This window comes from Tyto alba, unplaced genomic scaffold (assembly GCF_018691265.1).
Source record: "Tyto alba isolate M040663 unplaced genomic scaffold, T.alba_DEE_v4.0 Super-Scaffold_17, whole genome shotgun sequence".
In the NCBI taxonomy this organism is placed as follows: Eukaryota; Metazoa; Chordata; class Aves; order Strigiformes; family Tytonidae; genus Tyto; species Tyto alba.
In genome coordinates this window covers 18,357,061-18,373,132 of record NW_024881279.1, presented here as the reverse complement: position 1 = coordinate 18,373,132, position 16,072 = coordinate 18,357,061, and the positions used below count along the sequence as shown (strand labels likewise).

At 39.8% G+C, this 16,072-nt stretch overlaps 1 protein-coding gene across 1 annotated transcript in view; it reads left to right on the top strand.

The window, feature by feature from the left end:
- SLIT3 (slit guidance ligand 3) overlaps positions 1-16,072 on the top strand; it is a 525,410-nt gene that overhangs the window by 294,426 nt on the left and 214,912 nt on the right. Inside the window, exon 7 of the mRNA XM_042790009.1 lies at positions 1,737-1,808. Coding sequence (XP_042645943.1) covers positions 1,737-1,808 — 72 coding nt within the window. The remainder of the gene's footprint in view (positions 1-1,736; positions 1,809-16,072) is intronic.

Sequence of the window (16,072 nt, the reverse complement as noted above, 5' to 3'; positions counted from 1 at the left end):
AGTGGGAGAAACAGAGAGAACATAAATAAATATGCATGTATATACTTATATTACATATGTATATATGCTATGCAAGGAAGTCTTACGCTACAGAAAGATCTATTTTGGATGATTGTACATCCTGGTATCTGTCAGTAGAGGAGACATCGCCGAAGTTTTGCCAAATTCAGCATGTTCTCCGGAGTTATGATAGGTATGAGAAACCTTAGCTGGGCTTTATGCTTGCTAAGCTTTTAAGTAGACCTTACAGTGTATGTGTTTTTCATGCACTTTAAATCATAAAAAACATGATATTCTTCGAGACCAGACTACATTACGAAGGATAAGTTTCCCATAGTTGTCAAAGATATACATTTTCAAGATGCTCAATGTTAGTAGGTCAAACTCAGTCTTTAAAAGGGTGCATAAAGATTATATTTGCTCTCTCTGTGCTTAATTGTTATACAAGAAGAAAGTTTTGATAAATGTCTATTTAGACAAAAGCTAGGTACAGCAAATAATTGGAAAGAAGTTGGTAAAACTGTACAAATGTATTATACACGGGTGAAATATATTTGCTATCTCTGCGTATGTATTCAGGAGTTTTTAATAGCAGCCAGAAACTGCAGTGCAGTTTTGATATCTTTGTTCACGATACTTTACACACACGGAAAAAACGGTCCCTGCCTCACCAAATCTAAAGTTTATACTGTGAAAAGGACAGTATAATATAGAGCTGGGAGCCTGCATCAGTTTCTTTAGGAAATGCAGCTATTTTACTTACACATGGGTAGGTACATAATTTTATTTCTCTAAGTGTAAAATTTAAGGTATCAGATGTCAGAAAATGTAATCACTGAATTTTAAATTACAACTTACAACTTTAATTTTCTAAGCAGAAGAGACAGATGTAGCTGTACTGCTGTATCCACATATATTGTAAAATATGTTTAAATCATGTGTATGCAGGGAGACAAATGAGAGAACTCCACCATCCAAATATTAAATTACACATTTTGAAGCAAAATAGTGTTTTAAGTGTACATGTGTATAATGCTTTCTGTCACTGGATTGCTCTCCCTGATGCAGTTAGACAGAATCTGTATTTAGTCAGAAATCTTTCAATAGAACGGGCTACCAGATGGGACCAGTAACAATGCAGAGAGGCATCGAACCACCACAGACATTTGGTGCTTAGAATAATAAAAAGACTATAAAATTAGATTAGTTGAGTCTAATTTGGAATTGGTATATTCCCTATGCACTCTCACAGCTCTTGGGCAGATAAAGCCTGGAGATTTAGTACTGTCAGGACAGAGGACTCCAACTTCCAGTAAAAGAAAAAAAGGCATTCTGGGAGGTCACGGAGGGCAGCACAGTGACCTCCAATGATTTACAGGCCTTTAGCTTAATGAAATTGTTTCAGTGACATGACGGTAAAAGCTCATAATGGATTGGATGCCCTAATGTAATGAAATTACTCCCTTCTGCCTTTAAAAAAAAAAAAAAAAAAAAAAGGCGCAATTAATATTTACTGAGACCTGACAGGCTTCAGTGTGCGGTAGCGTGCAGCGCTGTCAGACAGCAGCGAGCAGAGCCAGAGCAGCGTGGCAGCCGAGCAGCCCTGCGCCGGGTGGCGAGCAGGCGCTGCGAGGGGGTGGAGGGACACCTCGGGGACGGGGAAGCCCCCAACCTGGCGCGCCGAGGCAGCTCTGCCCGTACCGGCCAGCCTTCATCCTCTCCCTTCCTTTCTGCAGGCAACTGGACAACAACCAGATCAGCTGCATCGAAGATGGAGCCTTCCGAGCCCTGCGCGACCTGGAGATCCTGTGAGTTGACTTGGTGCCGTGCTGGGGCGGCGGGGGGGGCGGCTCTCCCCGCGCTGCAGTGCTGGGCGAATGTGGGGGCTCGGTACCCTTCCTTCCCACCTCAGCCCGGTGGTGTAGGTAGCAAAGTGAAATCTCACACTTCCCCCAGGCTGGGGTTACTGCTAATTAAACCACAATAGACGACTTCTCTGCTGCCGCTCCTGAGGAGCAGGGAAATTGCCGTGCTCGCTGCTGCGTGGAACAGATGGGGTTCAGCTGTATTCAAAGTGCGTCCGAGGTATGCTCTGCAGCCAGAAACCTGCCCAGGTCTGCGAAATGTCGAGTAGCGGATGGGTAACAGGTTCACGGGGAACGATATTACGAGGTATCTGACAATTGCCCTAGACAAAAAGCTGTTTAAAAGGTGTTTGGTATGTAAGAGGGAGGAGAGACAGGCGTTTGGCAGGCTTGTTCAGTGCAGTCATTGGCTTTTGGGGAGGATCCTTCTCTGAGGGCTGAAATAACACCACGTTGTGCTCTTCATGTACCACAAACTTTACACATTGGCTGTTAAAGCTGCAGCACAGACCAAAAAAAGAAAAGAAAGATTTGACAGTGAAAGAGTCAGTGAAAGCTGACTCTAAGAGAGAAAATGCACATTAGCTTTAGAGCACTGTCATTGCAATGTAAAATCCATATTACCCAGAACTCAGTCTCTGAGCAGATAATGTGCTTATTACTAATAGTTTCTTGTTCACTTAGAGACCTTTTCTGGAATAGGTGTCGACTATGTGAACTGATATAAAGCTTTCCCTGTTACCTGAAAGTTAATATTGCTAAGCTGAAAGTGTTAATATTTGTGAAAGCCCACAGTCCTAAGCCAAAATGGAGAGGGAGTGTCATGGGGGCAACCCCTCCAGAATTCAAACCCTCAGCATCTGAACTGGAGTTCATACTGGTCCAGCACTGAAACAGTATAAGCTTAAATACAGCAGGGAAGGCCTGCTCAGACTGCTGAACAGCTTGCCCTTAAATTACATGGTGATAGGAAACAGCAAATGGTAGATGGCTAAAATAAGCACCTGCCTCGCACAGTCCTGGCACCTGGAGGGTCAGCAGGCTCAAGACATTGCCTTTGTCTTCTGAGAACAGGCAAAACAACGGGCTTTATAGACAGCGCTGTGCCTGGCACCACAGTGGTTTTGAGCACACATGTGATAACGGAGGGGATTCTTCCCCAGGGGCTCTACCCACCTTGTACGGATGCTCGGTTTCAGCAGGAGCAAGTTCTGCCTTCTGAGGGACCCGGCGTGGTGGCTGTGCGTGTTTGCCTGGCACGGTCAGCACAGGTACCTCTGGCCCCTCTATCTCCAGGCTGGGATATTGATACTGATCGCACAGCGTGTGATGCTCATATTGAGCTCACAGTAGGCATCTGCAGAGTTCCTTGTCTGGGAACTTATGTTACCAAGAGTATTGTTTTAATTCTATATTAACAGCGCTTTTCAGTAAAAAGTAATGTGTTACCACTATAAACTTCTACTTGTCTGTCAGATTAAAAAGTCTACTGTGTGGTGAAAGAAAGGAAAAAAAAAGAAAAAAATCATGAACGCCTATAAAATTGACTTTTTTTCTTCTTTTTTTTTAATGGACTGATTTTCCATATCCGCAGAGAGTGAATCAGTCCTCCACTGACAGTAGACTGTGCTATAACTTTCACTAAAATAGGCTGGGCAATAAATGGAGCCTTTTTTGTAATATTACCGAGTTCTGCAGGCTCTGCAGAAATTGCTGGGAATGTATTCCTTCTCCCCAGGATGTAGTAAATGTTGAATTACTTTATTTACCTCTCTGCCTTTAATTGGTTAATTCTATGCCAGTTATTTGTGGGTGGGAGAAGAGGAGGATATATAAAATACATCATAATCAGTTCTTTAATGCATTTTTAATTTTCGGCACAGACATACTGCTACAGGAAAAATCAGTCTTAATTCTAAAAGATGAGAAAAGAGATTGATTGTATCTATTTCCAAAGATATTTTTCTTGCAGTCACAAAATGTGAGCTTTATACTTCCAACCTAGCCTGAATTTTTTCCAAGTTTTTCTCCAAAGCAAGTTCAAGCATTTAATCTATCAAAACAAATTTGCTTAATGCGCCAGAGAATATCATATCTTCAGTTGTAAAACAGTCATAAACGTTAAAAATTTAAAGCAATTTGAATGATCAAAGAATATTAACAACTGAAAACAAATGTCATCCTTTCAGACCCACTATGTACTTTATGGAGATATATTTTAACCCGTAATGCGGTATGTAGAAAATATTTAATGATTCTTGCAAAAATTAATCTAATTATCTGTTTGAACAGTTTGCAAGAGTACCAAACAATGTATTTCTTCTTTATCTTACTGAAATCTCGTGACCTTTCTGATATCAAACGTTTACATATCTGCATCTTTTCTCTGCACACCCGCCTGTCTACAGAATTCTAAATTCTGTAGATAACTCGGGGCAGAGACGAAATGTTTAGAATTACTAACAGAAATAAATTTAAGAATTCTTTCTTTAAAAACACTTTGGTTTCTAGATTGCATTTTTCATTCATCTTGAATTCCTCAAAAAACACGAGTACAAGGAGCTTGGTGATTTGAGAGGTGTAGGACAAGGAAGTTGTGCAGTTATCCTTCGAAATGAAGAGCCCTCAGTGGTCCGTGTTACTTATTTCTGCTTATCAACAAACTGTTTTCATGTACTACTTTTATTTTCTTGTTCTGTGTTGTGATACACGTTCCTGTACTGACAAATAACACAGAGGCAGAGATGAAAACAAGACTGACATTTGTGACCAATTTCCGTACGTGGCACGGTGCAGTGAGTTGCTAACTTCAGCTGAAGCTTGGATCGGACCAAGGCGCTGACTGCGGCTCCCAGTGCAAACTCAGTCCTTTGATCCCCTCTTCGCTTACGAGCTTCTGTGTTTCGTATGTCCCAAAAGCTGTCCCTGATCCTGTGACCTAACCTACGTAGACCATAATGCAGGTGCCAAGTGCTACTGGTGACTCTGAGTTTTGGGTTAAAAAGTTCCAAAATGTTGAGTATAAAGTGCTTTGGTGCCTTCTGTTGATTGTCTTTGTCCCTGCAGCATGGTGAAAATAATGTCCGAGAAATTAGGTACAGAACTGACATACTGACTTAAACATCCTTTCTTGGGAGGTGTGCGTTGAGGTTGGTTTTGTTCATTTTTGTGTCAGATTTTCTGTATGGCTTCCCATGAAGGTTTTTGGGTTTAATCTGTTGGGATTTTTCTTGTTGACATACTTCCTTTCCCCCTTTTTGTAAGACAATAAAGCATATTTCAGTGGGTTTGTTCTTGCAGTCCAAGACACAGAAAGGTGTGTGCAACCGCTGAAACAGCAATAAAATGTAAAAGGGGCATGTATTTATAAAGGGGTGGCAAAAGTTAATAACTAATTTATGACCTGTTGGAATAGAAATGTGCAAAAAAGTTTAAGAAAATTGGTGTGAAACTTTCACTAACTGAAGTGTCATTTTTAGTAGGAGAAAGTTTTCTGCTCTGCTTAATTTTTAGTTATGTCCTATGGCAGTATCTGGCAAAACCAGTATTATTGAGAAATACGTATTAGTGTAGCTGAATGCACATTTAAAGATTATTAAAAAAAAAAACTCACAAAAGAAAACAAAAAACCCCAAATAATTATTCAGAATAATTGTCCAGTATTCCTTATAGTGTGTGGCAATATGATGTTCATATCCTTTGTAGATTAGAAATTAGTCCATAGCTTTATTCCCAAATGTCGAAAATGATGAAGCGTCGGAGATAGAACTTTTTCAGAGCTCAGAATTCCACCTTCAGCCTCTTAGGATACATGAATAAAAATAATTTATTTCAAGGTGGTTTGACAAGCTCAGTTGAACTGGATAAACTAGTAATATTGAGTGAATGAACATGCTATTGTCATTTGACTGGAAGTGCTGAACAATACTTGTGTTGTTAGGATCCATTTCTCAGTAAGATAGAGAACTCAATTTAGCAAAACCCCCTTTTAATTTATTTATTATTGTTTTGCCTCACTGGGGTAGCTTGAAAACTGTGTGGTGACATGGCAGTTGTGCCATGTGGACAGGAGAGAAAGAATTATGAGTCACTGTTGGCAACTTAGGTGGAGTGTTTTCCTTGTTTTATATTGTAAAAACTGGTTTTCCTTCTACATTATAATGATAGCCAGAGGGACTGGAGCTTGAACGCACTTTGTTCATTGCAGATTTTCTGTAAAAAATACTCCCAAACCCAAAAGATTTTATCATACCAAGAGGTGATCCTAGGATGTCTGTGGATAGTATTCTATTAAAGAAGGGAAATGAGTTCTTGCTGTGCAGAGCTAGTTGGAATGGTTTTGGGTTTTGTTTGTTGTTAGTCATGTTAATTGTTGTAGGTCTTTCATATAATATCTCTGAGCTTGAAAAATCCTCTTTCCTGAGTTTCATCTGCTTTTTGAAACGAATGAGCACTGATTCTGTCATTGACTCTGTAGCAACAAACTATGCACGGAGAAATCCGCCATCCAACTCTGGATGCTTTAGGATGAAAAATAGTGATAATTCACTCACAAGTAATACTGAAGAAGTGCAAGAAGCAATTTAAATTGTAACTTCAATTCTAAATAATCCCTAAATATTAGATCTTGAAAAAAAAAAAAAGTTAATTTTTCAGATTGTAAAATGTAAACATAAATGAAAATACACCACCCTTCCATCCCTGAAATCTTACAACGAAAATAATAGGACTCTCAGAAATTAAAATTGTTCTATTAGTGTCTATATATATAAGCTTTTCTCTCCAAGCATTAGTGCCTCCCTCTTCTTCCTGCTCCACGACAAACGCCCAGAAAATTGCACAGCTACAAGTGCCACACGCTGGTTTCTTTCAAACTGATGCGGCACCGAGTCGTGTTCAGCGGGACGGAGCGCGATCCGTCAGGCTGGTTGCGCTCTGCATCCCCCGGTTCTTCTGTACATTGCCTGACAATTCCAATCACTGCGAGCATTTTACAGGTGCAGTAGGGTTATTCATGCTTTCCTTTTCTCAATCCCATATGTTCCTGTTATAAAGGATTCTGTTTCATAAAAAATTTAGTAATCTCTGCAATTTCTGATAGAGATGTCATAGATGAGTATGCTTATAATACACACTCACTTTTGTCTTAGCAAACTTTTAAGAACTTTTCTAAACATATACCATTATTTTGTGCTACAGCCAGGATTTCATTGTTCCTACGGTTGTCTTCTGTATGCTGAACACTCAGTTATATAGTCAGTTTTACTTATTTGCAAAATGCTATTCTGGGCATGTCTTAACTAGATAGGAGATTTTTATTTGCTTTCCCAACGTGGAGAGTCAGAGAGCGAAAGTCATGACATAATTCTAAATATATGAGATGTCATTGCTTAATGAAAGCCTGAAAATGCCACACAAATGTGATTTCCTCCTTTATTTTCCTGGAAATTATGATCGGTTGAGGCAATCAGGATCAAATTTGAAGTCTGTAAATTGTGTTCCTATAACTGATACCAAAATACCCACATACAATAATGAAAATGAGATTTCTATTTAAAATGTTGTGCATAGCTGTTTTACTTATTCATATTTGAGTACGGTAAATTAAAATTATTGGGGGTTTTGCTGGTGGGTTTATTTTTTTTTACCCAAGTGTATATGTTAGCTCAAATGTATGTAAATGGATAAAATTAATTTAAAACCTTTAGTTATTTCATCAGTTAGCATGTACATAATACATGTCTGAAGGCAGTAACCATGGGCAGTATATGAGTAATTGCAGTATCTACCAGTTAGGTGAAATTAGGTGAAAAAGAAGGAGTTTGGCTTTTCCAAGTATCCTCGGTTTTCTGTGTTGAACTTGTATCACAGGCAATTGAGTTACGCCAGAGGTAGAACAAAAGTCGGTTTGGCAATTGAGAAATGGTGCACCCAGAGCATAGAGGGATCAGTGGACAAATGATAATTTCCATTTTTCTTTACTCCATTACTTATTAGACTGTCCTGTATTTTATACCCTTCCCATTCTTCCTGCCTCCTGTATCACTGTAGGTCTTTAAGGGAAAGAAAATGTTCCTGAAGAACCTGGCAGTTGTTATTACAGGGTCTCTCTTATATAAATCAGTTGGAGATAAGATTAACTACAGAAATGCCATTTTCTGGAGAGCTTTTAGAAAGGTACTGCACCCCCAATGGACCCTAGTGCAAAGAGATGCATAATTAGCACAAAGAATTGATGGAGGAAAGATGGGGTGCTTACATGGTTGCTTGATAAGAAATGTTTTTATTTGCTGATACATGTCGATGGGAGATCTGGTGTCATTGCTCAGGATATGGAAATGAAATCTGAGATAACCTCTGTTCTATAACATATTACAAAATGAGAGGTTGGAAGTACAGCATAGTGAAAGGAACACTATCCAGATGGCACCGTGGTGACAGGCTTTATATCAAAGACCAGCTGAGATAAAATAAGAGCGGGCAAGAGAGGGCCTCTGAAAATCAGTGATGCCTGTTACAGTTATAATGTAACTCTCTCTTTATGGGGAGAATATATTTGCATAAATTCATTGATCAATGATTTTGCTAATCCTGCAGTATTCCAGGCATGTCCCAGCAAATTGATGAACATTTCTATCAATCCTCAGTGCGGATGCCTAATTATATTACATATTTAGAAAAGATGGATTTTTCCCCTCCTGGAGCATATGTAGTAGTTGAATGCTGTGCTCATTCTCCTTTCCTGCTTCCATTAGGTTGGAGGTTTTTTTCCCTTTAAAAATAGCCTGGAGCCATCCAGACTGCAGAACTTATCAAGATAAGAGCAGTGCCAGGTTAGAATTATTAGTTTCATGAATCACTGACCAATATGCTTTTTGAGGAAGCCCGATTTTATGGCTTGTGTAGTGTGAGCCCTTTATCGGTGCTGCAGTCACTGCTCTGAGAGACTCCAAAGTCAAAACTCCAGGAGACACAGAGGTTTCTGGCAAACCTTCTCTCCCATGATACTAATCGTTTCATTTGCATGCTCTGCTCATCGTGTGACTTGCCCTCCCTCCCCTTTGACTAATATAGTTTCTTCATCAGTAATATAAAAGATGTAGAACAAGCATTTTGACTGTTGAAAGTCAAATGAATGTGAACGACTTAATCCAGAGGACACTCAGCTGTATATTTAATGCAGACATGCAGCTCAACACCTTAACCAAAAGCTGAGCTGAAGACTATGATGGGAATAAAACTCCTTGCAGGTAAAGTTGAGGTGATGACAGAGTTCTGAGGAAAAGTAACAAGTTCAAGGTAGATGAGCTGTCATTTTATGCCATAATTTGCAATTCATTGTTTATATGACTCCCCAAAGCAGCTGGATGACAATACTATGGTAGCTGGATGTAATCCTGTCGGCATTACTAGGGCCTCTTTGGCTGGGGGAGGAGGCTGCACGCCTGTGTGGCACAGGTTTCTGTGATACCGATATCAACTATACCGGGATGCCCTCAGCCCTTTGGTGACAGCATTTGGGGTCCAGAACTCATGGTGAATTCAGGATCTCCTGCTTGCTCTGGGATCCATCACTGAAACAGAAAAAGAAAAATGATGATTTCAAAAAATGTTTCACAACACGTAATGGTTCCCTTCTTTATTTGTGTGTGCAATTAAGGTATTGTTCATGACCTATAAGGGTATAAATGGTTTGTCTTTTTTAGAGGTTGCTTTTGTCCCTCTGCTGTGCTGGCAGAACAACATAGACAAAGGCTCTGTGCTGTAGCCAGTCTTCATACAAGAGAGGACTCAAAAGCCTGGTTTCTGTGGAAAGAGAGAATTAAATTATGATCAGAGCTCTCTACACCAGAATTGTTGGTCTACCACTTCAAGTACTCTGTCAGATATTTAAACTGTAGCTGCTGGGATCAGGGTTCTATGTGTTACTTATTATTAGCATTATCCAATATTTTGAGCTGGGACAATAATCTTGTATCTACAGTAAATTAGAAATCAAAACAGTACTATGTAGATAGTTAGCTTGTAAGTGAAGTACATAATTACATCTGCACCTGAAAAAATTGCATAGCTAGAAGCTTCCTCTGATCTAAAAGTCACAGTGTCTTTTTTTCCTGCTGTTCACAGGGTTATGCATATAACGTAAGTATATATGTGTGCTAGTATATCCGATGAAAAGATCATGTATGTTATGGTTAAATCAGGAAAAGTAATTTCTAAAACTTTAAAAGGAAATGCATATGATTAGTGTAAATTAGACTTTCTTTACATAGCATATACAATTCTGTGTTTAAGAAAAAAGAAAATTTAAGAGCTGCATTACGGGTGGAAGTATGAAATAATTTTAAAGTAATTTGAAGCCAAACAATCACAATTCCTGTGTTAATTTAGTTATCTTAAATGACACAGTTTCATGTTAATTGGTTCGATACTATTGAAGCAGAATTACATTTCTTAAGTTTCTGCTCTGGGGTGAGTAATCTGAATGCATTGTTTTATTATGTATGAGTGATGGATGGCCACACTTAGGACATCTGGAGATCTTTAGAAACAGATTTTTAAATGCTGTAAGGTCATCCAGAAACCTTCGTTGTGATATACCATGTTACTTTTGAGTATTTTAGAGATACCTCAGAAAACAGCTTGGTCAGTTGAAAGAGCATCAAATGAGGTGGCTACATAAAGCCACTGAAGGAAAGAACAAGCAGTAGTGCCATTAATTTTTAAAAATTGCATGCATCCCTCTTGTCTTCACGGTGCTAGGTGGCATGAGATATCTGTGGTTTTCAAGTACCAGACAGTGGCTGACACTGGGATTTATTTGAGAGTAAAACAGAAGAGAACATTGTGGAAGGCATTTTGATGGCTGTGATAAAAGGATGTAGGAGCATATACTGAACAAGGTCTTTGTTCACCAGATTGGTAATTCAGATTTTCTTTTGCGTCTTTTGCCATTAGAATCTTAGCTTGTGTCTGCCACCAAAAGTGCTTTGTTGGGAGAAGGGAGGGTGGGAGAGCAAATCTTGTTCATGGCTTTCAGCTTTGGACTTGGCTACTGTGATCGATAAATTGCCGCAATGCAGCATCTCTGCGACGACGCTTGAAGGCCGCTGAGAAGCCCCGTTGGTGCAAGAGGAGGTTGCGGGCTGGGCGGGCTCTGGGGAGGGGGGTAGTCCATTCCGCGAGCACCCAAGCTTCTTACTGGCTCCTTGGGCAATTTCAGTGATGTCTTAAAAGGGTTGGGTCCATTTTATCTGCGAGACACCCCGTCTTCCCGTCCACGGCTAGGGCGTTAGAAATCGGGTGAGGCACTTCAGCTAATACTTACGCTGAAACAGTTAGGACAGACCATCCACAATGGCAGTTAGATTTTATTTTGTATGCATGCAGATATTACAGAGAAACAGCCATGTATGGAGAACAGTTGACTCCTTTTATTTAGCTACTTCTTGCGCTTGTAGAATGTTCCTGAACAGATCATGAGTGCTTCGAATTTTTTCCTGTGCATATTTTATTTTGCACTTTTTCACTGCGTGGACTGAACGCAAATGAAACACTGTGAGTATTTGCTATTCAAATTGTTATGGTTTCTTAGCTGTGTTGCATACGCATGCATGAATATAAGCAGGTATTGCTGCTTCTCATGGGAAGGTGGTGTTTGGGAGAAATTTAAAAATTGGAAAGATAGATGTTTTTAAACATATTGACCTTTTTCTCGTGTGATGCACACAAGAGCTGTCGAATGTATTAGTACAAGAAAATCCTGATGGAAAGCAGATCCCTTTTGAGCTTCACCAAGAAACATGTAATTGCCCTTGTCTAGGAACTGCATGTTGTCTTTGTTCGTTCAAAACATTTCTTTCCTCTATATATGTAGCTTTTCCTTAACAACTGGTCATACATGCAAGTCTGAATTCCCAGAATGTGTATATCACACATTCCCTATTTAATTCATGTGGATTTATATTAGCCTTAATTTCCAGCATGGATGAATTGCTGGAAGGAGCATCACATACTGTTAGAATATAAAATTATTCCACAAATATGATCTGCATCTCTTGCACTTAAGGGAGGCAGTTTTGGCAGTAAAGGTGAAGTTCCCTCTTTTAGAGATCTGATTCTTTTCCTTCCTTTGCTGTGAAAAGCTGAGAATTGCCTTTGTGGTTCTGTGCTGCACTGTGCCCGTTGTCATGTTGACGGAGCTGTGAAAGATCTCTTCGTGCTGCCCCCTCCCAGTGGGAATGCCAATGGCCTTGGGAGCCGAAGGGCGGCAGAGACACCGGGCTCCTGAAATCAGGGGGACCGCTCTGGCAAGAGGAACACGGGGCGTTATTTTGCCTGCAGGACCTGGTAGGTGTGCCGTCAGAGGGAAATGGAAACCAGGGGTCTGGCAGCCCCCTCCCCATGGATGCCAGTCGCCTGCCTCCTAACAGGCTGTCGCAAAACCTTTTGCACTGACACCCAGACACCCAGGCAGGCTGCTGCCAGTGCCATTTCTGTTCACTGTTGTATTTCCACTTCCCGAGGAGCTGCCTGCTGCGGCTGCGGGGGCTGCCAGCTCGCCCCTCCGGCGGTGCTGGCGCTCAGCGTGGGGCGCGCAGCAGTCCGCAGGCCCGCAGGCAGTGCCGCATTGCGGCAGCTGGGCAAGTGGCAACAGGCTGGCACGGCGACTGTCCCGACGAGGTGGAACATGGTCGCGTAGCCCCTTACAATGGATGCAGAAGTCCATCTTTTGTCACTTCCTCTAGCTCTGAAAAGACAACTAAGTCCTGTCTGCCACTTGGAATGGCTTTGCTGCTCCTGGGTGTGTTACACTGACAAGTGTGAAAAAGATAGGTTCGTTACGGTAGGGAAGTCTATCAAAATAGAGGCTTTTGCTATAAGGTTATAGCATTAAGGTTGCAGCATACTCAGGATGGGACTAATTAAAACTTGGTTTTGAAGAATGATACTCTTCCCTTCTGATCCAAGTTTAATCGGTTTCTTTACAATTTCTTTTGGTGGAGTCCTATAAGAAAACCACAGCACTCAGCTGACTGAATGCTGAAACCTTTTAACTTGGAAATCTCCATCATTAAATGCCTTCAGCCTGAAAAAATGGCAAAAGCTGTTGTTCCTTTTAAACAATGGAGCTGGACTGTGTTAGTTTGAATTGGTTTATAAGATGTTTTAGCTTCAGACAGGACTTAAACAGAAACAACTGTTCAGGCAGGAACCTGATGCCTCAAACTTAAGGTTTGTATGATTGATCTGACCCTGTCATGTTGATTCTTTTTCACACTTTCCATAAATACACTCTGGTGGGCTTTCCAGACCTCTGTATGCATTGAGAACCCAATCCAGTTTCCATTGATTTTGACAGGAATAGCACAGAATCCATAAACTACAGTATCTGACATGCATGCAAGTGGGTAACACCAAGAGCCATATTTAGTATGAGAGATCGCTGTATAAGCTGAAAAAAAAAAAAGAAAAAAAAAAAAAGAAAAAAAGGTGTATCATTTTAACAATCAATTTGTATTAAAGTACTATCATTCTGTTATTAATTTAATTATATTAATTAATTGAACAAGAGATTTTCAAATTAATCTACAAAACAAAATGTAGGTGAGTTGAAATTGAATACAATTATGGTTTTGATCACTGTGGCTCCTGTGAAAATCTGCGCCTAAATAAATAGATTGCAGGGACTCGATTCACTCCCTGCTGAAATCAGCGACACGATTTTCACTGACTTCAGTGGACATTGGTCTGGGTATTATGATAATTGGACTTGTTCCCAGTGGTTATAGGCAATAATATCAGCTCTGAAAACTGGGTGCCATAGAGAAACATCAAAACCACCCTGATGATGTAAAAAATTTTTTCAGTGTTTGCAAAAATACTTTTCTTTCTCTGAGTCCAAATACAGAAAATTATGGATGTAATTTGGAGTTAGAGCCACAGCAGTCATTCCCAATACAGTGTACTGAAAAAATTATGGCCTTTGGGCAAAGACTTGAGAAAATGTCTTGATTCAAAAAAAAGTAAAGGCAGTGTTTCTTGTGCCATTTATGAGTTTAGAAAAATAACACATTGGAGAATCCTTAATTTAAAAATAAAGCAGTGGCAGAATAATTTCAGCCTGTGTTCTTTTGTCTTTGCACCAATGCTTTTATAACTGAAGTGTCCATGCAGGCTGGATTGAATTTGTATTTTCTGCCTAGAATTAGAATGTCATGTAAAATATTGAAAAGCTGACTGAAATTTCTCTAAAAAACTTTTTCAACCCTCACTGGGCATAGGCATTAGAAAGAATTGGGGGATGCAACTGGTACCTATCTTTTATGCAACTAATAGGGGTGATGTGATTGCGTGGGAAAATGGATATGTCCTTCTGTGTACGGAAAAAAGAGACTTCCATAAGGGGAAGCAGTGAGACATTTCATGTTAAGACCATGTGAATGACATTCTTGACTTAACATCTAACAAAGTTCGCAACCTAAATGAACCGTGTACCCTCATTCTCTCTATAACCTTTATTCTATTTTATTTTACTTTGTCTTGGCATAGTTAATCTTATTCTGTTCTTCTATTTTCTACTTTATCTTGTTTTAGCATATTTTATTTACTTGCGTGTCAGTATAAGTAAGTAAATTCAGGCACACTGATGCTTATGTGCACATACAACCTAAATGCAGGGCTAAAGATTAATGCTAGAAAGGTTTCAGCATCAGTCACCAGACATAAGTCACCAGAATCCTTAATTTTGCTCTCTCTTACATACATATAACAATACAATTTTGATTATACAGGTCCACATGATTTTTTTTTCTGGCCTTTTACCCATTCACACTGATTGCTAGTGCCAATCTCTTTACCCAGATAGCTTGCCCGACCATTCTTAGCTGTGGGTCCTGTCTTTCCCTCTCCTCTGCTGTTAAGCTCAGCTCCTGTCCTCACCAGTCCCAGTGACTCCAGCCAAGGCACAGCCACTCTCTAAGGAGAGTTAATGCAGCAGCTACAGGACTAAAGTTACTGCTGTAGGCAAATGTGATCACCCTGGTTCTTGCTGGGTGACAAAACAGGCATTTTAAAAAAATAATTTGTTATTACGATAGCCCTGTTTCCCCAAAGCCTGATTTTTTTTTGAAAGTAATCTCACTCCTTCAAGGGAAAAAAAAAAAATCTGCCACAAACATCTGGCCTTTATAATAAGCTTAAATAGTTAAAATCTGACAGTTATATGCAAATTAAAATCAGCCACAGAATGGTAAGAATCAGGCAGTTGTAGCAGTAAACACTGCTGGCAGTTTTGTGCATAATTCCATGCTAAACTTATTTATTTTATTTTTTCATACATTTCTAAAAGGAACATCTTCTTTACTCTGTATCCTTGAGACTAATTGTATTTTTGAAGTCAGCTTCCCAAGTTAACAATGCTAGAGCCTCTCATGTTGCTGTAATGAGACCATTTGTGAACATGTTGGCAGAAGACTAATACTAGAACAGAAACCACAAATTGGCAACTAGTTATTTTTATTTATTTCAGTGGATTTTACTTGTCACCTGGAGACTATTTAGATTATTTGCCTGGGCTAACGTTGTATTTAAAAATAGCACTTGTATAGTGCCAACTCATTTTGGAGTTGGGTACAAATATTGAGACAAAAACCCAGCTGTTCCTGCTTTTGCTGCTAATTTGAGGTGTCAGATCAGAGCTGTACTGCTGTATGTCAGTGAATAAGGCCCCTTGTGAGATCATTATGTTTTCTAACAGTTGAGAGTAATGGATTAATCAGTGCAGCATCAGTTGCTTTCACTATATGCCCACATAGTAGTTGTGGGCTTTAACTTTAACAGTTGTTGAGGAGATCAAAGGATTGAGTCCAAGAGGCACTCAGGACTCACCAAAACTCTGAAGAGATCCTGTTGAGTTTTGAACCTTGCTTAACGAGCACATCTTGGGTGCCTTGAAAGTCAAGGTTGAGGGCTGTAGTCAGTGCTGAGGGGTGGAGCGACAAAGCCATTTTGCTTTTTCATCAGAGGCCATGAGAAGCAGTAAATGTTTAATGCAAATCCCTTCTGACCTGTGTGAAAAATAGCTTTCTACAGCTATTGAAAATAGAACTCCTTTTACCCTACAAACTCAAAGTTAATTACAAATATTAATTATGGCAGTGTATAAAATTCAAGTCTTGGTTTTATGACTAAAAACAGATTTAGAT